Below are 18806 nucleotides of genomic sequence, written 5' to 3' on the forward strand. Positions count from 1 at the left end.
TAAAGAAAAAGAAAAATAATTGAAAGTATTAATAATTAGAAATTGTAATCCTGTTGAGGAAACATTTTACTGCTACCATAACTGTAAAACACTCTGATGAATATAAAAGGATTATGCTAGAGTTTGGAAGGAATATTTCTGTCCTCATTTTCTTATTAAACTCTATCAAAATGAGTCTTCATTATGCAGTGTCCTTTAATAAATGGATTGCCACTAAGACTACAGCATAAACAAATATTCCGCTGTCTCTTCAGGACTGCAGCAAAGCTGGGAACAGTTTTTGCGCCTTTTAAGAAAAAACAGGTGAGAGATAATTTTATCACCTGGAAAGCTATACTTTATGTGAGGACGACTGTTTGTTCTTCGTGAATAGGTGATAGTTCATCTGTTTTATTCATTTGCTCATGTAAAGCATATTCACTAAGTGCTGCAGTGTGTTGGGCATCGTGTGTATGAGTAAAAGTCAAAGAGTCTGAGCTTTCCATCCTCTTAGCCCTGCCCCTCTCCCTCCCTCCCTTCTCCCCTCCCTCCCTCCCTCTCCCACCACACCTCTCTCCCTCCCCTTAACCCTCCCATTTTGTTCATTTAGTATTTGTTTACAAGTACGTGTGTCTGTGTGAATGTGTACCCCATAAGTGTAGGTGCCTGAGGGGACCAAGGGTGTTGCACCTCTTGGAGCTAGAGTTACGGGTGGCTGTGAGCTGCCCAGTGTGGATGCTGAAAACCAAACTGGTTTGCTCTGGAAGAGTAGTGTAGTGTGTGCTCTTCATCACGGAACAATCTCTTCGGCCCCATCTGCCCCATCTTCTTGTTCGTGTGCTTCTCATGAATTGTGTCTTTAAATGGGACCGAGGAGTTGGCACAGTTGGTAAAGCCTTTTCCCTGAATGTGTGAGGACCTGAGTTCAAACCCCCAAACTCATTTTATAAAGGAAGCTAGGCTTGGCAGCCTGTATCTATAAACCCATGGGTGGTGAGATGGGGGAGGGGGAGCCATGTGGATGCCTGGGAGCTCACTGGCCAGCTAGTCTAACATATGTGGCGATGTTCCAGACCAATGAGAGACCCTGTTTCAAACAAAACATAGAAAGTGGGGAAGAATTCTTAGCAACAATATCTGGAGTTGTTCATTGGCCACTGATGGAAACAGATGCAGACTCACAGCCAAACATGAGGTGGAGCTCAGGGGATCCCGTGGAAGAGGGGGAAGGACAGTAGGAGCCACAGGGGTCAAGGACATCACAAGAAAATTCACAGAATCAACTAACTTGGGCTCATAGGAACTCACAGGGACGGAACCCACAACCTGCATGAGTCAGGCCTAGGCCTCTGCATGTATGTTACAGTTGTGCAGCCTGGTCTTCTTGTGGGGCTCCTAACCATGCGAACTGGGCCTGCTCTGACTCTTTTGCCTGCTTCTGGGGCCCTTTTCCTCTTACTGGTTGCCTCATACAGCCTTAATATGAGCGAGGTGCCTACTCTTTTCGAAACCTGAAACTTGATATGCCATGTTTGGTTGATATCCCTGGGAGGCCTGCCCTTTTCTGTAGGGAAATAGAAGCGGAGGGGCTGGGGAGGAGAGGGGAGTTGGGAGGGAGGGGAGACTGGGAGTAGAGGAGGGATGTAATATATGAGAGAAGAATAAAGAAGAAAAATCTGGGGTTGTTCTCTGACTTCCAGATGTGTTTTGTGCAAACCTCACACCAACAAGCAAACCATTTTTAAAAATCCTTTTAAGCTGGGCAGCAGTGGCCCGCACCTTTAAATCCCAGCACTCAGGAAGCAGAGGCAGATGGATCTCTGTGAGTTTAAGGCTAGCCTGGTCTACAAGAACTAATTTTAAATTTTGAACTGCTTTGAAATTGTGACTTAGTATTGCTTTCGTTGGAAATGAACTCTTTTTTCTCAGCTGGAGAGAAACCATGCCCTCCGCAGTAAAATGCCTGGAGATGCTGAGGTGTTTAGTAACTTGACTTTAGTGCTTTGGTGGCCTCATTCTACTTCCTAGCAAAGTGCAAAAAGCAAAGGCAGACGTGCAAACCGGGTTCTTACTAACTCACTTTTGTGCCTATGTATCTGTGCATGTGTGTGTACGTGGGTGTGGAGGCCACATACTCACATACTCCAGGCTGGCTATCTTCCCCTCTTATTCTTTTCTATATATTTTTTGGTAGGATCTATCTGTGAACTAGCTCTCCAATTAGGCTAGACTGCTTGGTTGCCTAAAAAAAAACGAAACAAACCTACCCATCTTGGATTCTTTTTATACAGGTTCTGGGTTTCAAACCTAGGAACTCACACTTTACCAACTGAGCCATCTCCTCAGCCTTAAAGAAACAAAAACAATAAAACAAACTCAAGAAAGTCTTGACTTATCAGGTAGTCTCTACCTCACCATCAGCTGGCTTTGCTCAGTGGTGCGGTGGTGTTGTAAGCTGCACCATGTTGGGCTGCCGTATGTCACAAGCTGCATCACATTGGGCTCCCAAAAGTCACAGGCTGCACTATGTCAGGGCTGCCATATGTTATGGGCCACCTTTTGGGGGTGACTTCTGCTGGGCTTCTAGCTGTGGTGGGCTCTTATGTTCCAGTGTAGGGGTGTGAGGATTAGAAAAGTTAGGTAGGAGAAACAGGTAAGAATGAAACACAGAGACATAGGATAGTATTGGGAGGGCAGCTCTGAATTCTAACTTCTGAGTTCGCCTGTGTTTAATTTTCCATGCACTTTTAAACCCCAATACAAAAGGGGGAAGACAAAAGACTGCCTTAACATAATACAGAAGACAAATAGAACATTTACTTGCTTCAATACTTTGAGATATCAAGCCATTAATTCATGAGAAAAGTGTTCTATTATTTAGGCAGTGAGCCCACCCTAGACCAAGTATCCTGAAGGCAGCCACTCCCTAGGTCAAACCTTCTAATTCAAAAGGAGCAGAAGTATGCTTGAATTCTCTGACTTTTGGTCAGGGTGGAGTAGATCTACCTCATGGGCCATCTTAATGTCCAAACACCAAGTAACCACACCCTAGGTCAGGGTGTAGCCCTGGTTGTCAGCAACTTTGAGTAAGCTTAAGCTCTCTGACCTTCAGACAAGGTGGAATAGGCTCACATTTTTGGGCCTTCACAGGTGGGTGGGTGGAGATGCATGGCACAGTGGCATTGCCAACTCTGTGGGATGGCTGGGTCATGACTGAGTGAGGAGACATGGCAGAGGCATGAGAGGTGAGAGCCTGACGTGTAGGTTCAGAAGCTGCGCATTAGAAATGCCGGCAGGCAGGTCTACAGTGACTCTGAAGAGGGGACTGCCCTTAGCGCTACAGTCTTCATCTCTTGGTAGGATGCACTGAGTTAACTGGAAAGTCAGGAGGACAAAGGCGTAGACAGAACTGATAGTGTTGTGATGGTTTGGGAAGGAACTTTCCTCCTCTTCCTCCTTCACCAAGTCTTTCCATACACCTTGTCTGTCACAAAGTCACACACTGTTAACAGAGAGAGAAGGTCACTCTTTGTGACAACCTATTTTAGAATTTAGGGAGACCAGCTTTTCTAAAATCTATGTATTCTCTCTCTCTCCCCTCCTCTCCTCACCCCTCCACCTGTACATGTCTGTACAGGTGCATGTGTAGCAGGTAGTTGGGGCCCAGAGGTTGACATTATGTGTCTTTCTAAGTGGCTTTTGACTATATTCATTTTCAGACAGGGTACCTCCCTGAACGTGGAGCTGCTCAGTGAGATCCAGGGAGTCACATCACCTCTCTCTGCTTCCCTAGTGTTGGCATCGATGGGCATGTGCCATTGTGCCCAGCTTTGTACATGGGTACTAGGGGCTCGACTCAGGTCCTCTAGCAAGTGCTTGTCCAGCTGAGCCATCTCCCCAGCCTGAGAAGATCTCCTTAAGTGATTCTGTGACTGTTTTGTGTCCTGCCTAGGATGTGTCCCTCCGTGAACTTGACTAGGACTCTGTGCTGTAGTTCTGTAGCTTTTTACCACATCCCAGGAGGTTCCCAGCCCTGAGAGCCCATCCATGTTAGCTCATTTTCTGTTCCCTCCCCTGGGGAAGGAAGGAAAACAAAGCCGCTCCTTCATCCTCTTGTGTCTCTAGCAGTGGCGGTGATGGTTGGAGGCCACAACTCATGCATGCTTGCAGCCTCCATTCTCACTCTTGTGTTGTTGACTGCAAAATCTTTCTCAAACACTCTTAATATCCCCAGAGGATGACTAGGAATGCAAGAGATTTGAATATGGCCTTTACTTTGTGGTTTCTCCAATGAAGGCTATTTTGCCCCTAGTATATATCCAGCAGTGTCTGGAGTTTTTTTCTTTGCCACGGTTAGGGACTCCTTGCTGTTTTGTGGTGTGGTGTGGTGCTCACACAATTCTCATGCTAAACAACCAGGAACATAGACTACAGTGTTCATGACACATTTATGCTCTGTTCCAAGGAGCTTGTTTCTTCTCTGGTGAGGCTTGGTGGAACGTGTAACAGTCAGAGGTGTAAGAAATGGACTCTACTCTTTTGTATAAGCACCACAAGAGACTATCCCTAGTATTTAGAATATGACCACATCCTTACTAGTTTAAGAAGTATTTGTGAACAATGGTTACTCTAGTTTTTAGTTCAGCATTTTTCTAAATCTGATTATAGTTAATGTCGGGTTCTCCAGCATGGCTATGAGTGTTGGATTGTGGCCATCAATAACCAATAAGAATTGTTGTAGAAGGCCACTTGTTTGTTTCTCAGGTGCCCAGACTCCCAAAATAACCACACAGAAACTATCAATTAAATCACTGCTTGGCCTATTAGCTCTAACTTCTTATTGGCTAACTTTTACATCGTAATTTAACCCAGTTCTATTATTTTACATTTTACCATGAGGCTCATGGCCTACCAGCAAGGTTCCAATGCATCTGTCTTCACCAGAGGCTCTGTGACTTCTCCCTGACTCCACCCTTCTTTCTCCCAGCATTCAGTTTAGTTTTTCCTGCTTAGCTCTACTCTACCCTATCACAGGCCTAAGACAGTTTCTTTATTAACCAATGGTATTCACAGCATAGAGAGGGGAATCCCACATCAAAATATACTCTTTAAAAAACTGATTGTTTAGCATAGATGAGGAAAGTGTTTTCCAACCCTGCCAGCTGATAGCTGCCAGAGGAGGGAGGATCATTCTTCTTTGAGAGTGTGTGTGGCCACTATAGGTAGACTGCCCTACATCTGTGCACATATGAATAACTCTAGTTAGACAGTAGGCTATCAGAGAGAGGAAGGGAGAAGGAGAAGGAAAGGGGGAGGGTAGAATGGAGAGAGATGGGGGAAAGACATGAAGTTGTATTGGGGGATACGACAGAATTGTAGCACCAGGAAATATGGGCAGATATGGTCATATGGCATTGTATACATGAATGAAATCTTAGAAGAATAATAAAAAACTTTGAGAGCTAAGAATGTGGTTCATTTGGTAGGATGCTTGCTTAGCCACACACAGGGCTCTGGGTTCAACCCCCAGTTCCACAGAGAACCAGGCAAGACAGCATATACCTGTAATCTCAGCACTCAGATGGTAGAGACAGGAGGATCAGGAGTTCAAGGCCATTGTTGACTATAGTAAATTCAAGACCAGCCTGGAATTCTTTAGACCCCTACATCAAAGATTTGGTGAAAAAAGATGTTATAATAAAATATGCTAGACACTGAAAATTGTAGTGAACTTCATTCTGAAGCTGCACCTTCATATCATTGTGTGTCAATAGCCACGGTGACACGTGGAGGAGGAACTCCTGCAGAGCTGAGTAGGGTGGGCCGTGGCAAACTTCTCTCGGGCAGGACCTTATGTCCAGAAAGAATCCTGTAACCTTGCTCCTTGTCAGAGTTGCTTTCTGCGCAGACTGCTCTGTTTGATGGAGTCTGGCAGGGTTGAAGACAGTTCCTGCTATCTCTGGGATGTGCCTATTTTAGGGGAGGTCATCTGTGCTACTTCAGAAACATTTGAGAGTTTTGTGGTTTGTTTGTGATTCTGGGGAAGGGTACCCAGGTTCTTGTATGTACCCCATCTTCACTGCTGGCCCAATTTCAGTTTTATTTTGTATATTACAGAGGCAGAGAGAGCATGTTCACACTTTGTTGTATTTTTGGGTGTGTGTATGTATGTGTGTGTGTATGTATGTGTGTGTTGCATGTCCATATGTTGGGGGGCAGACCACAGGAGGATGCTGGGTATTCTGCTCTCTCCCTTTCTCCATCTACTCTCTTGGGGCAAGTTTTCTTGCTGAACCCAGAGTCATGCTTGGCAGTGAGCAAGCCCTAGCTATCTTCTGTATACCTTCCGCTCCCCAGTGCTGGGGATCACAGCATGCATGACCACACACGGCTTTTTATGTGAGTGCTAAGGACCTGAACTCAGGTCCTCATGCTTATGCCTCGTGCTAATACCCTGGCCTCTGTCTGGCGTTTTTACGTTGTAGTTACACTGTCATCTACGGAGCTCATGCTCAAGTGCTATACATTAAGATTACTAAAGAAAACCCTGCAAAAATGTCTCCCAATGTTTTAAGCAAGTCTGTGAGTTAGAGCTGGGCTGTGTTCATATATATCCCAGGTACCCACAGCCACAGTTGGATATGCCTAGCCGCGCCTGCAGAACTTTTCAGTTCTCTTCCTTTTCTATTGCAGATCTGAAGAAGACGCTGGCTGTGTTGCTGGATAACATCTTGCAGCGCATTGGCAAGCTCGAGTCGAAGGTGGACAATCTGGTCAACGGCACAGGAGCAAATTCTACCAACTCCACCACAGCTGTCCCCAGCTTGGTATCACTTGACAAGATTAATGTGGCAGGTAAGGATGGCCATTCCTTGTGCAGCCATGGCATTGAGCCCTGCCTAAGATCCCAGCACCAACGCTCTCCTGGCACAATGTAGACTCCCTAAGCTTGATGACTGTTGTGAAGGCAAGCTTATATTTATGTTTTAATAACAGATATTGGGATGCCTTCATGGTCCCCTCAGAATATCTGGTGGTTTCTCTGATACGTTTGCAGATAAAGAACTCCTAGAATTGGCTTTTACTGATAAGATTCAGAACCTAGATTAAGTGAAATATAGAGCTTATCAGAGAAGCTCCCTGCCGATGAGTTCTCTATGCCCAGATCCCGGCAGCTGCAAGAGTCTGCCAGTTCTTAGGATGTGGCAGTGTGGTCCTGTAATCCCGGCACTTGAGTGTGGGAGTTTATTAAGGAGTTCAGGGTCATCCTCATCTGTACAGTGAATTTGAGGCTGTCCTGGGAGAACCTCTCAGAAAGCTAAAACACGCAACTGCCAAAGCTGAGGAATTTTAACAGAAGGTAAGATAGTACTGCTCTATCTTACTTAACACAGAGTGTGAAGTAAGCTGTCCGTGGCTGCAGGCAGATATAAATGAATGATTAAATTTATATGAAAAAGGAAAAAAATGGAAGAATGCAAAATAATTTCTCATTGCACAGATGTTACTCTGGCAAGCAAGGAGAACTCCCTGCCCATAAGTGGAAGATGACTGGATTATCAAGGTTATAAGAGAAGAAGGAAGGGAATTTAGGGGCTGGAGTGTGGCTCAGCTGGTAGGGTGCCTACCTAGCATGGACAAGGCTGTGGGTTCAACCTCCTGTACTTCGTAAACCAGGTGTGGTGGTGCAAACCTGTATTCTGAGTACTCAAGGTGGAAGCAGGGGGATCAGGAATTTGAGGTCATCCTCTGTGGCATAGTGAGTTTGAAGCCAGCCTGAGCTACATGAGACCCTGCCTCAAGAAATAAAAATAGTACATGCCTTTAATCCCAGCTCTCAGGAGACAGAGGCTGGTAAATCTCCGTGAGTTCGAGTCTAGCTCCTGATCTACAGAGCGAGTTCTAGTACAGACTCCAAAGCTACACAGAGAAACCCTGTCTTGAAAAACAAAAAAACAAAAACAAACAAAAAACAAAAAAAGAAAGGGAGGGAGGGAGGGAAGGAAGGAAGGAAGGAAGGAAGGAAGGAAGGAAGGAAGGAAGGAAGGAAGGAAGGCAGGCCAGCCAGGTAGCCAGTGTGATAGAAGCCCCCAGATCCTTGAAGTTTAAGATGACTGGCGACTACCTGTGGTAGCTTCTTGCTAAGGCAGGGTTGCCGCTGTACACAATGCCTCTGTGTATTATGGAATGCCAGGTGGACTCTTTCTCGTGATTTCCACAGGGATGCATCTTGCCTGGCCCCTTCTCCAAACTGGAATCTTAACCAAGAGAAGGGAAATGGTTAAAAGCAAAACCTAAGTTTTATACCAAAGGCCGTTGTCCACACTTTGCCTTCAGTCTGTCATTGTATCACAGCCCCTTGGAGCCCACCCTGAGCCTGTGTGTGTGTGAGTCCCAGTTCCTCTTGGCAGGATGACCGTAGTCTCTGGTGTAGGGCTGGAGGTGAGGCACTTTGGAGAGGTGGTTGTGAACAGCTGGCTAGGCTTCTGGTATGTTGTATTCTCTAGCTGTGATCAGAAGATAATAGCTCAGTTGTTAGGAGCACTTTTTGCTCTTCTAGAGGACCTGGGTTTGGTTCCCAGCACCTGCATGGCTCTCAACTGTCTGTAACTGCAATTCTGAGGGACATGATGCATTCTTTTGGGTGTCTCAAGGATCAGGCACACACATGGTGCACACAGACATGCATACAGGCAAAATGCTCCCCCCCTCCCACACTATTTGGAAGATGAAGTTAAGTAGCCATGTTAGTTTTGAATTTTTAAAGATCAAGTTTTAAGGTACTGGGGATATAGCTCCGTTAGCAGAGTGCTTGCCTTTCAGACACAAAGCCTTGGGTCACAGCCCCAGCACTGCCTGAAGAAGGAAGTGGCAGTGGGCACTGTATTCTTGGTGCTTGTGTTTGGAGGTCGAAGCAGTAACCCAGGGTCATCCGCAGCTACACAGTCAGTTCCAGGCTACACCGGCATCTTGTGATACACAAACAAATAGATCAGTAAAGGCAGCCTGCTTTCATACACACCCTGACTGCTTTATCTCTCCCCTCTTGTGACGACTCAGCGACCCAAAAGTAGGAAAGATTTTTCTCTTCCTTTCCTGCCTCTTAAAGTCAAATCAGATAAATTTTTCCCGTTATGTGAACTGGGCGAATTACCTTTTACTTATGGCCTTTTGCCCCTTACCAAGTTTTAATTCACAAACAATATTTCTAGTAATCTTAGTTTCTCACCAAAGTGTTAAAAATAACTTTTAATTACAACACAGAGACAGTGTCACCTAGGCTATAAATCCTGTCTTTCTGCCATTTCCAGCAGCTTCTGTAATTAGACAAGGAAACCTCCTGCTGTGTGGAGACGCTTATTAATGAGTGGGTGCTGTGCCTCTGCAGGCTCTGCTCGCAGTGCCCACTCCCAGTGGAAGACTCTTCCCGAGAGTTCCTGTCTGACTTCATCACGGTGCTAGGTGATCTGACTTGGAAGAAGCTAGGGTAGAGTGTGTGTGTGTGTGTGTGTGTGTGTGTGTGTGTGTGTGTGTGTGTATACACTCATGTCTACAGCTGCTTGTACTGTGCCTCTTACTCTTCTGCATGCATATGGATGTTAGAAGTCAACATTGGATGTCTTCCTCAATTGCTTCCAGCTTTATCTTTTGAGGCAGGTCTCTTCCTGGCCTAGAAATCGCCGATTAGACTGGCCGGACTGGCCCCAAGATCCCTCCTGTTCCTGCCTCCCCAGTTCTGGGGAGCATCTGCACCCAAGTGTGCATACTCACCCATATATACTTAATTTTTAAAAAGAAAAAACCTCAGAAAGATGCTGGGTGGATTTTTGTTGTTGATTTTTGAAGTAGGACAAATTCAGAGTCAGAATTGTTGTGTTTTGAGATGGAGTCTATATTAGTTACTTTTCCGTTGCTGTAATAAAATGTGTATTTTACCAAGCCAAGGCAACATATAGAAGGAAGTGTTCATTTGGCTTGCCGTTCCAGAGGGATAGGGTCCATCGTGCGGGGAAGGGCGGGGAGCATGATAGCAAGCAGCAGGCATGGTGGGTGGAGCAGAAGCTGAGGTTTCAGATCTCGAGCCACCAGCCAACTGAAGAGTAAGTTCCCTAGAAATGGCTCAAGTCTTTAGACTCTTAAAGCCTGCCCCCACTGACATACTTCCTCCAGCAAGACCACACCTCCTCAACTGGGGACCAAATGTTCAAATGCCAGACACTTGGGGACAAACCACCACGTGGCCACATGTTTCCTAGGCTGGTCTTACGTGGCCAAGACTTCAAACTTCTTATCCTTGTGCCTCCACCTCCCAGTTGTAGGATTACAGATGTGAGGTCCCATACCACATTTATGGGATGGTGGGGATGCAACCCAGGGCCTATGCTCATGCCTTTGTGACCTCATGTTTAGATACACTCCATACCTTCAGTGTTCTTACCGGATAATTAGGGAAAGAATATCCACACATAAAGTAACACACCATGGTCAGTGTGAGGTAGATGACTATGGAGAGATTCTGTAGCAGGTTATATTGTGGGGCTAATTGGAATTGAGGCCTAAGAATCTTGTGGAGGAGCAGCTTCCTAGCAATGGATTGTGACCTCCAGAAAATGGGGAGAGAAGAGAGGAAGCTCAGAGAAGTGTGCAGCAGGTGCCTCTTACTCTCCTGCTCTTCCAGGGTCTTTACCTTGGCTTAATCTGCTATGCATTTCTGAGAAGCCAGTACTTTGACATGTTTTACTGAATTTAAGTATTCTGGAAAGGGAAGAGCTCCCGGTACCACCGTCTCCAAAAGGCCATGTGTGCCCTCTGTCTCTGTTACTCTACTCATTGCCATGCCATAGTGCCTGACAGTTTGAGGGCACAGTTTGCCATGCCAGGGAAAGGATGGAGCATGAGCATGAGGCAGCTGGTCACGTGGCATCCCCAGGAAGCAGGGGGCGGTGGATGCTGCTCAGCTGGTCACGTGGCCTCAGGAAGCAGGGGGAGGTGGATGCTGTTCAGCTGGTCACGTGGCATCCCCAGGAAGCAAGGGGAGATGGAGGCTGCTGCTCAGCTGGTCACGTGGCATCCCCAGGAAGCAGAGGGAGAGGGATGCTCCTGCTCAACTGGTCATGTGGCATCCCCAGGAAGCAGAGGGAGAGGGATGCTCCTGCTCAACTGGTCATGTGGCATCCCCAGGAAGCAGAGGGAGAGGGATGCTCCTGCTCAACTGGTCATGTGGCATCCCCAGGAAGCAGAGGGAGAGGGATGCTCCTGCTCATCTGGTCATGTGGCATCCCCAGGAAGCAGAGGGAGAGGGATGCTCCTGCTCAACTGGTCATGTGGCATCCCCAGGAAGCAGGGGAGAGGGATGCTGCTCAGCTGGTCACGTGGCATCCCCAGGAAGCAGGGGAGAGGGATGCTCCTGCTCAACTGGTCATGTGGCATCCCCAGGAAGCAGAGGGAGAGGGATGCTCCTGCTCAACTGGTCATGTGGCATCCCCAGGAAGCAGAGGGAGAGGGATGCTCCTGCTCAACTGGTCATGTGGCATCCCCAGGAAGCAGGGGAGAGGGATGCTGCTCAGCTGGTCACGTGGCATCCCCAGGAAGCAGGGGAGAGGGATGCTCCTGCTCAACTGGTCATGTGGCATCCCCAGGAAGCAGAGGGAGAGGGATGCTCCTGCTCAACTGGTCATGTGGCATCCCCAGGAAGCAGGGGAGAGGGATGCTGCTGCTGCTCAGCTGGTCATGTGGCATCCCCAGGAAGCAGGGGGAGGTGGATGCTGCTCAGCTGGTCACGTGGCATCCCCAGGAAGCAGGGGAGAGGGATGCTGCTGCTGCTCAGCTGGTCACATGGCATCCCCAGGAAGCAGGGGGAGAGGGAAGCTGCTCACCTGGTCACGTGGCATCCCCAGGAAGCAAGGGGAGATGGATGCTCCTGCTCGCTTGCCTTTTCCTTGCCGTGCAGTCTGAGAACCCAGCCAAGGGCATGGTACCACTCTCAGGGAATGGCTTCCCACCTCAGTTAACCCAGTTCAGAAACTGCCTTCTAGACATGCTCAGAAGCTTGCCTTGTAGAGATTCTAGAGCCCGTCAAGTTGACAGTCAAGATTAACTGCTCCTCCTTCTGTTAGCTTCTGAGAAAGAAATTCTTCATGCTCCCGTTTCTATCTGTGAGTCATCACAAAGGCTCAAATCTGTGGCTCTGTTACTTTCCTGTGGTTGTGATGAAACATCCTGACCAAGGCAACTTAAAAAAGTAAGTGCTTATTTGGGGCTCACAACTTCAGAACCTTAGAGGTCATGACCATCATGAAGGGGAGCATGGCAGCAGGCAGGCAGGAATAGTGTTGGAGCCGTGGCTAAGAGCTCACAAGCAAGCAGCAGTGAGAGCCAACTGAAGATGACTTTGGCTTTTGAAACCTCAAAGCCTGTGCCCCATGGCACACTCCCTCCACCAGGTCCTTCCCAAACAGTTCCACCTACTGGGGACCAAGTATCAATCATATATAGCCTGTGGGGCTATTCTCATTCAAACCACCACAGTCTGTAACAGAAGTGTTACTACTTCCAAAAGGTCCTGCAAAAGGAGAATTGAGTGTCCTAGAGTATTAGCCTGGCTTTCTGATAGGAGGTTTTCTCTCTATTGGCGTCTACTGCTTTAGCAGCTACGATGTGGTCCCTCAGTGCACAGATACTGTCCTTTCTTAGGCATGGCTGTGAATGTGCAGGAAGGCCTCCTTGGCTTCCCCCATGCTGGCGGCTCCTTTCTGTCTTGTCAGTTAAACATGGTTTCTGTTTTGCCTTGCTTTTTTACTGTCCCCCATGCCTACAGAAAGGTTGCTCCAGAGGAGGATGAAAGAGTTCTACACTAATAATTCTCACCCACGAGCAGCCTGCCATGGCTTTTGCTACTCCGTGGGCCATGCTGTTGATCCTCAGAGCCCTCTTGTCACCTCAGCAATGGCTCATGAGCTGCAAGTGCGTTCATTTTTATGGGGTTCCAACCTGACTTAAGTGAGGTTTTCCTTTCTTCCTTCCAGCAGGAAGACATGTGGCAATTGCTCAGAAACACTCTCCCTGGCGGGTCTTTACGACTTCTCCAGTGTCGCTCAGCTCACTGATGTTTCTGATTGCTTACTCCTGTGTCTTATTGCTTGCTGATCCATCTTCTGGCTGACTGTAAACTGCTTCTAAATTGGGGACCATAGCAGCTGAAAGAATGTTCACTGAATTTATTTTCTTAGATGGAACAGCGAGCTGTGTGTGCTCGCATTGTGCGTGTGTGTGTGTGTGTGTGTGTGTGTGTGTGTGTGTGTATCTTCCTTCCTTGCTCTGTTTAATTGTATTCTCTGTGACTTTTTTTTAAAAAAATGGCTTTTTTCCAAATGTATCATCCTTGGGTTTTGTTGTTCCGCCAAAGTTAATATGTCCTTAGAGAAATTTGGATGGAAAATAAACTTTATTAAAATAAAAAAATCAGATTAAAGTACATTTGTGAGCCCTTTTTATCTTGTTGGAGAGGAAGGGGAGTCAAATGAGGGATCCAATCACAAAAGTTTCCACCCCTCCCCTCAATCATGAAGTAAATTAATTTACCCAGACTTACTCTTTGGAAGGACTTGAATACTCCCCTGACATGTTTCTGCTTTCATGGGAACAGGAGCATTGCTGAGTAATAGACCCCTTTCCCAGCCAGCTCAAGGTCCTGGGTTTGATCCTTCCCATTACAAACAAGGGGTAGACGATGCTTTGGTTATTAGAAAGACATATGGGGGGGGGGGGGTCAGAGAAGATGGTTTAGTTGGTAAAGGGCTTTCCTTGAAAACCTGAAGACATGAGTTTGTTCGCCCAAACCCATACTAAAAAAGCCCAGATATAGTGGTTTGTACAATCAAAGTACTGGGGAGGTGGAGGCAGACAGGTCCCTGGGGCTTGCTAGCCAGCCTAATCTACTTGGCAAGTTCCAGACCAGTCTTGTCTTGAAAAGAAAAAGGTAGAAGACACCTGAGAAGCAACAGTCAAGGTTGTCTTCACACACACACACACACACACACACACACACACACACACACACACAGAGAGAGAGAGAGAGAGAGAGAGAGAGAGAGAGAGAGAGAGAGAGAGAGCCTTTCTCTAGTTCTATTTTTTGTTTGTTTTATGTTAAGGTAATGTACAAGGTGTTGGGTTTCGTCCGGGCACTTTATACATATGCATATTCTGTCATACTCAGCTGGATGTTTAGGGTTTTGGTATGTATTTTGTTTCTCTCTAGCTTTGTAAGTGATGACTCACAGAGGGTTGGCTGTGTAGGTCTTCATGGCCACACTGGAGGGGTGGGCAGTGTAAGCATAGATGTGTGATTGTGGCCCTGCTTGCTTCTACGGATGGGTGATCTTTACTCTGGTGATACAGCCATGGTCAAGGCCTTAGCTGCTGAAGGAACCTGGCGATTCTGCTCACCGAGGATGAGTTTTCCTGGATGAACTTCTTACCATATCTGGTCTCCACTCCACCTGTTGCTGATTTGCTTGAAGGCAGAACGTGGCATCTTCTTTCCCTTTCTCGGATGCAGTGGATGCCACTCAAGAACTTCACTCCCTCTCTTGTTGGTCATGCCTGAGACAGTTATCGATGAGTCAATGCTGGGGACCCTTCCTTGGATATGACTGTTGTGCCTCTAGACTGCAGCGTCCTAGACAGGACACCACATAGCACACAACTCTACAACAGAGGCTTGGGTGCACACATCCATTTGTTTACTTTCTCATTGATGTGGCAAAAAAAAGAAAAAAACCAACTTAAGGAAGGGTTAATGTTGTCTAGCAGTTTGGGGGTTCAGTCCACTGTGGTGGGCAAGAGCACGAGAAGCCAGCTCACACTGCATCCAGTCAAGAACCGGATGCCGGTGCTCAGCTCACCTTCTCCATTTTGTTCAATCCAGGACTGGTGCTGCCTGCAGTTAGGGTGGGTCTTCCCACTTCAGTTAACCCAAAACTTCCTCACAGATATGCCCAGAAGTATGCCTTCTAGATGGTTCTGGATCCCATCATGCTGGAGGGGAATATTAGCTGCTACACTGACATACCAATAACCAGTTGCCATCGCTCAGAACCTGAGTGGGTGCTGTTGACTGTTCCATAAAAGGCAACGTTGTACCCATTGTAACCGTAGTATCATTCTGGATTCCCTACCGCTGCAAGGTCAGCTGGGAAACACCGGCACAAAATCCTGTGTGAAGGCACAACTCACTGACCTTTTTTGGCATTTAATCCCACCTGACTCTTAGGTGGCCCTTCGTTTCTCAAACCACATCTGTCCCACACACGATGTCGTCCAACACTTAGGGTGGAAGTGTCATGACTTTGAACCTGGATGCTGTTTGGGAAAAACAACCACCGTAATTATTGTTCTTACAATTTGGAAATTGAAAAAATTCCCTGCTGAGTTCTAGGACTTGCCTTTAGCAGTGTAATTCCCCACTCTGTGCTGCTAATGGACCTTGAAATTAAGTTACACCTGTGTTCCCTCCTTGTTTGTGCGCACATAGTAGTACTTCTGTTGAGGTAGCACCTGAAGTGTCCCAGTTCCCCGCCCAGGCCCAGACTAAGGTTCACCAGGGCGCTTTCCCAAGGTCAGGGATTGGCCGGCTGAGTGGGGCCCAGATGCTGTGTCTGGCCAGGAGCTGTGGGGTTTCCTTTCAGTGTGGGCACAGCCCAGATGTGGCCCACTAACAACACAGATGTGGCCCGCTATGACTTTCTGTTCCGTTCCTTGCAAAGGGAGCAGTGAGGAAAACAAGTCAGTATTGCATCATCTTTGAAGATGGTACATAGTATTGGTGTGGTTTTTTACTTTGTGTGGTCAGGTCTTTTGATTCTTGTTGTAAGGAACTAAATTACAGGGCTGGGAGATAGCTGAGTTGAGAAATTGCTGCTTTGTAAGCATGAGAACCCGAATTGGAACCCTAGAACCCATGTTAAGGAGAGAGAGAGAGAGAGAGAGAGAGAGAGAGAGAGAGAGAGAGAGAGAGAGAAGAGAGAGAGGAGAGAGAGAGCCAGGTCTGGTTTCACACACTTGTAATTCCTTTCCTGGGGCATGGGAGGTGGGTGTCCCCAGCACTCTGTAGCTAGCTAGCCTACACTTGCTGAGCTCCAGGTCATCTTAAAAAGCAAGATGGGCTGGGGTGATGGTTCAGTGGCTAAGAATAAATGCTGTCCAAAATGAAGACCGAGTCCAATTCTCCAGCACTCACATAAGAAGCCGGGCATGGTTATGGTTGTGCCTGTGCCTGCCACTCCTGTACTAGAAGGGTAGACACAGGAGGATTGCTGAGGCTTATTGCCCACCAGCTTAGCTCTTGGTGAGAGATCCTGTCTCAAGGGAATAAGGTGGAGAGTGATATAGGAGAACACCACTCTCCTCTTGACCACACATAAGTTCATGGGCACCCACATCCACATGCGTGTACCACCCACACACCCCAAGATAGACAGCGCCTGAGGAAGAGTGAACATCCAAGTGAGCTTTTCCTTTGACCTCCATACACATGTGAATTCAAGGGTATGCAGACACACACACACACACACACACACACACACACACACACACACACGATACTTGTTAAGAGTCTTTGCCAGTGCCACAGGAATCAAATGCCATTGTTAGTGTGATTTTTTCACATTGTGTGGTCAAGGGTGTTTTGATTTTGATTATTAAAAAGAAGAATGCAGTTCGAGCGAGGCGAACCATGCTGACCCTCGGGGCTGTGTGTCTGCAGCAGCGATTCTCAGCTCTGGACAGTTTTCACACCCCTGGGGAACGCTTGGCAATATCTGGAGTTGGTTGCGGTTGTCACATCTGGGAGGTCCTATTTATATCTCCTGGAAAGAGTCGGAGAAGGCTGCCTGAGAGCCTCTGGTATCCAGAGCAGCCCACACAACAGAGGATTCTCCAGCCTCAAATGTCAGCCATGCTGTGCAAAGGAGCTCCAGTCAGCAACATTTCACTGCAATCTCATGGTGGCTGTTGGTCCTGGTGAGGGTCAGGGAAGACAGATGTTCAGTTCAGGGCTGACAAGATGGTCCAGTGGTAACCAGATGGCCTAGTGACCAGTGTTCAGTCCCTGAAGCCCACATAACAGTGGTATGCAGGTACTGCTACACACATCACACGCACAGACACACACAAACCATTATCATCAATATCATCACCATCATCAAACAGGAGCTGGAGAGATGGCTCAGTGGTTAAAAGCACCTACTGACTAAATTTGGTTCTTCCACTGAGTTGCTCACAACCAGTTGCCATAGGTCCAGAGGATCCAACGCCCCCTTGTGGCCTCTGCAGGTACCTGCACTCACCTGCACATTCCCGCTCCCCATATATACATAATTTAAGAATAAAATCTTTTTAAAGCCAACAGGAGCGATAGGCAAAACTGCCAATAGATACATGGTTCCAGTGCTAAGATTTCTTGCTTGCCCAGAGGAGACTTGTGAGTCCTTTTCCTTCAAGGCAGCTTGTTTGCGACGCTTCCCTCGCCTCTTGCCCTGTTTAGCGTTGCCTCTGGTCTTTGAGACCTCCAGCAAAGCAGATTCCACTCTAAACTTCCAGAGCTTAGTTTGGAATCCTGACCTTAACGCCCCTTCTGGCCCACAACCAGTGCAGTTTTGGCAGCGAACGTTTTGCTTCTGCTTCCACGGAAGTTAATTATTTCTCTTCGTGAAAGAGCCACTGATTCGGAATAACGGTGGCACCAAGTAGCGTGAGACAATGGCTTTAAATTGCACAATGTTGAAGAGAAGAAAACTCATTTTATTAATTTGAAGAAGAGTGTGTATATAATTACCGAGGTACGAGAGGGTACATTTAATGACTCGAGGAAATCAAGCTAGGCTCCCGAAGATCAACTTTACAACACGAGGCACCCTCCCTAGCATATTCAGGGCACCTAGAGGAGAGGACGGAACAGGAAGATAGGTTGGCGTTCACAAGGAGAGCTCTGAATAAAGCTATACAGTTTCTGCTTTGTTCTGCCAGTTTGGGTTGAAAAGGGAGGGTGCAGGCTGGAGGGGGAAGAAGAGATGAGCTATGGTTTCCAAGCAATAGTGAATGCACAGGTGGCTGGGAGGCGCAAGGGAAGGGGTCCATTCAAAACTCAGCTATGGAGGCAGCTCAGGTGGAGAGAATTTGCCTCTCACACGTGAAACCTGGAAGCCTGGTGCACGGTCATGAGCCTCTCAGGAGCCTTGCACTCCGCAGTTCAAAGTCATCCTCTGCTGGATAGCTGTGTGTTTGCTCGCTTTCCTTTAATGTGAAAAAGCACTGGCCAATACCAGCTTAAGGTAGGAAAGGGTTTATTTCAGCGACCAAAGGCAGCATCTGAAGCAGAGACCAAAGATAAACCATTGCTTACTGGTTTGGTCTCCATGGCTCTCTCAGCTTGATTTTATACACAACACACACACACACACACACACACGCACACACACAGCCCGGAATCACTAACCATGGATGGCACCCCATAGAGTTGCCTACAGGCCTATCTTTGAGAGTACTTCTTCACCAAGATTTCCCTCTTTCCAGATGATCCTTGCTGTGTCAAGTTAACAAAAAAAAAAAAAACTAGTCAGAAGATCTGGACTGTATGAGATTCTGTCTCAAAACGGAGGAGATGGTTGACCTCAGTGGCCAAGAGCATTTGCTGATCTTCAAGTGTACCAGAGTTCAGTTCCTAGCACCTACATCAGGCAGCTCACAAAACACATAACTACAGCTCCAGGGCATCAGGCATCTCTGACCTTACCTTAAACTCCAGATCCTCCTGCCTCCCTACACCTCTG

The 18806-nt window shown here is 47.2% G+C and overlaps 1 protein-coding gene across 4 annotated transcripts in view; it reads left to right on the forward strand.

Annotated features, from left to right (window-relative positions):
* Window positions 1-18806, forward strand: part of Mgat5 (alpha-1,6-mannosylglycoprotein 6-beta-N-acetylglucosaminyltransferase) — a 293844-nt gene that overhangs the window by 111548 nt on the left and 163490 nt on the right. For all 4 annotated transcript variants that reach the window (XM_075987774.1, XM_075987776.1, XM_075987777.1 and 1 more), the window contains exon 3: window positions 6673-6834. In XM_075987774.1, coding sequence (XP_075843889.1) covers window positions 6673-6834 — 162 coding nt within the window. The remainder of the gene's footprint in view (window positions 1-6672; window positions 6835-18806) is intronic.

This window comes from Microtus pennsylvanicus, chromosome 10 (assembly GCF_037038515.1).
Source record: "Microtus pennsylvanicus isolate mMicPen1 chromosome 10, mMicPen1.hap1, whole genome shotgun sequence".
Lineage (NCBI taxonomy): Eukaryota > Metazoa > Chordata > Mammalia > Rodentia > Cricetidae > Microtus > Microtus pennsylvanicus.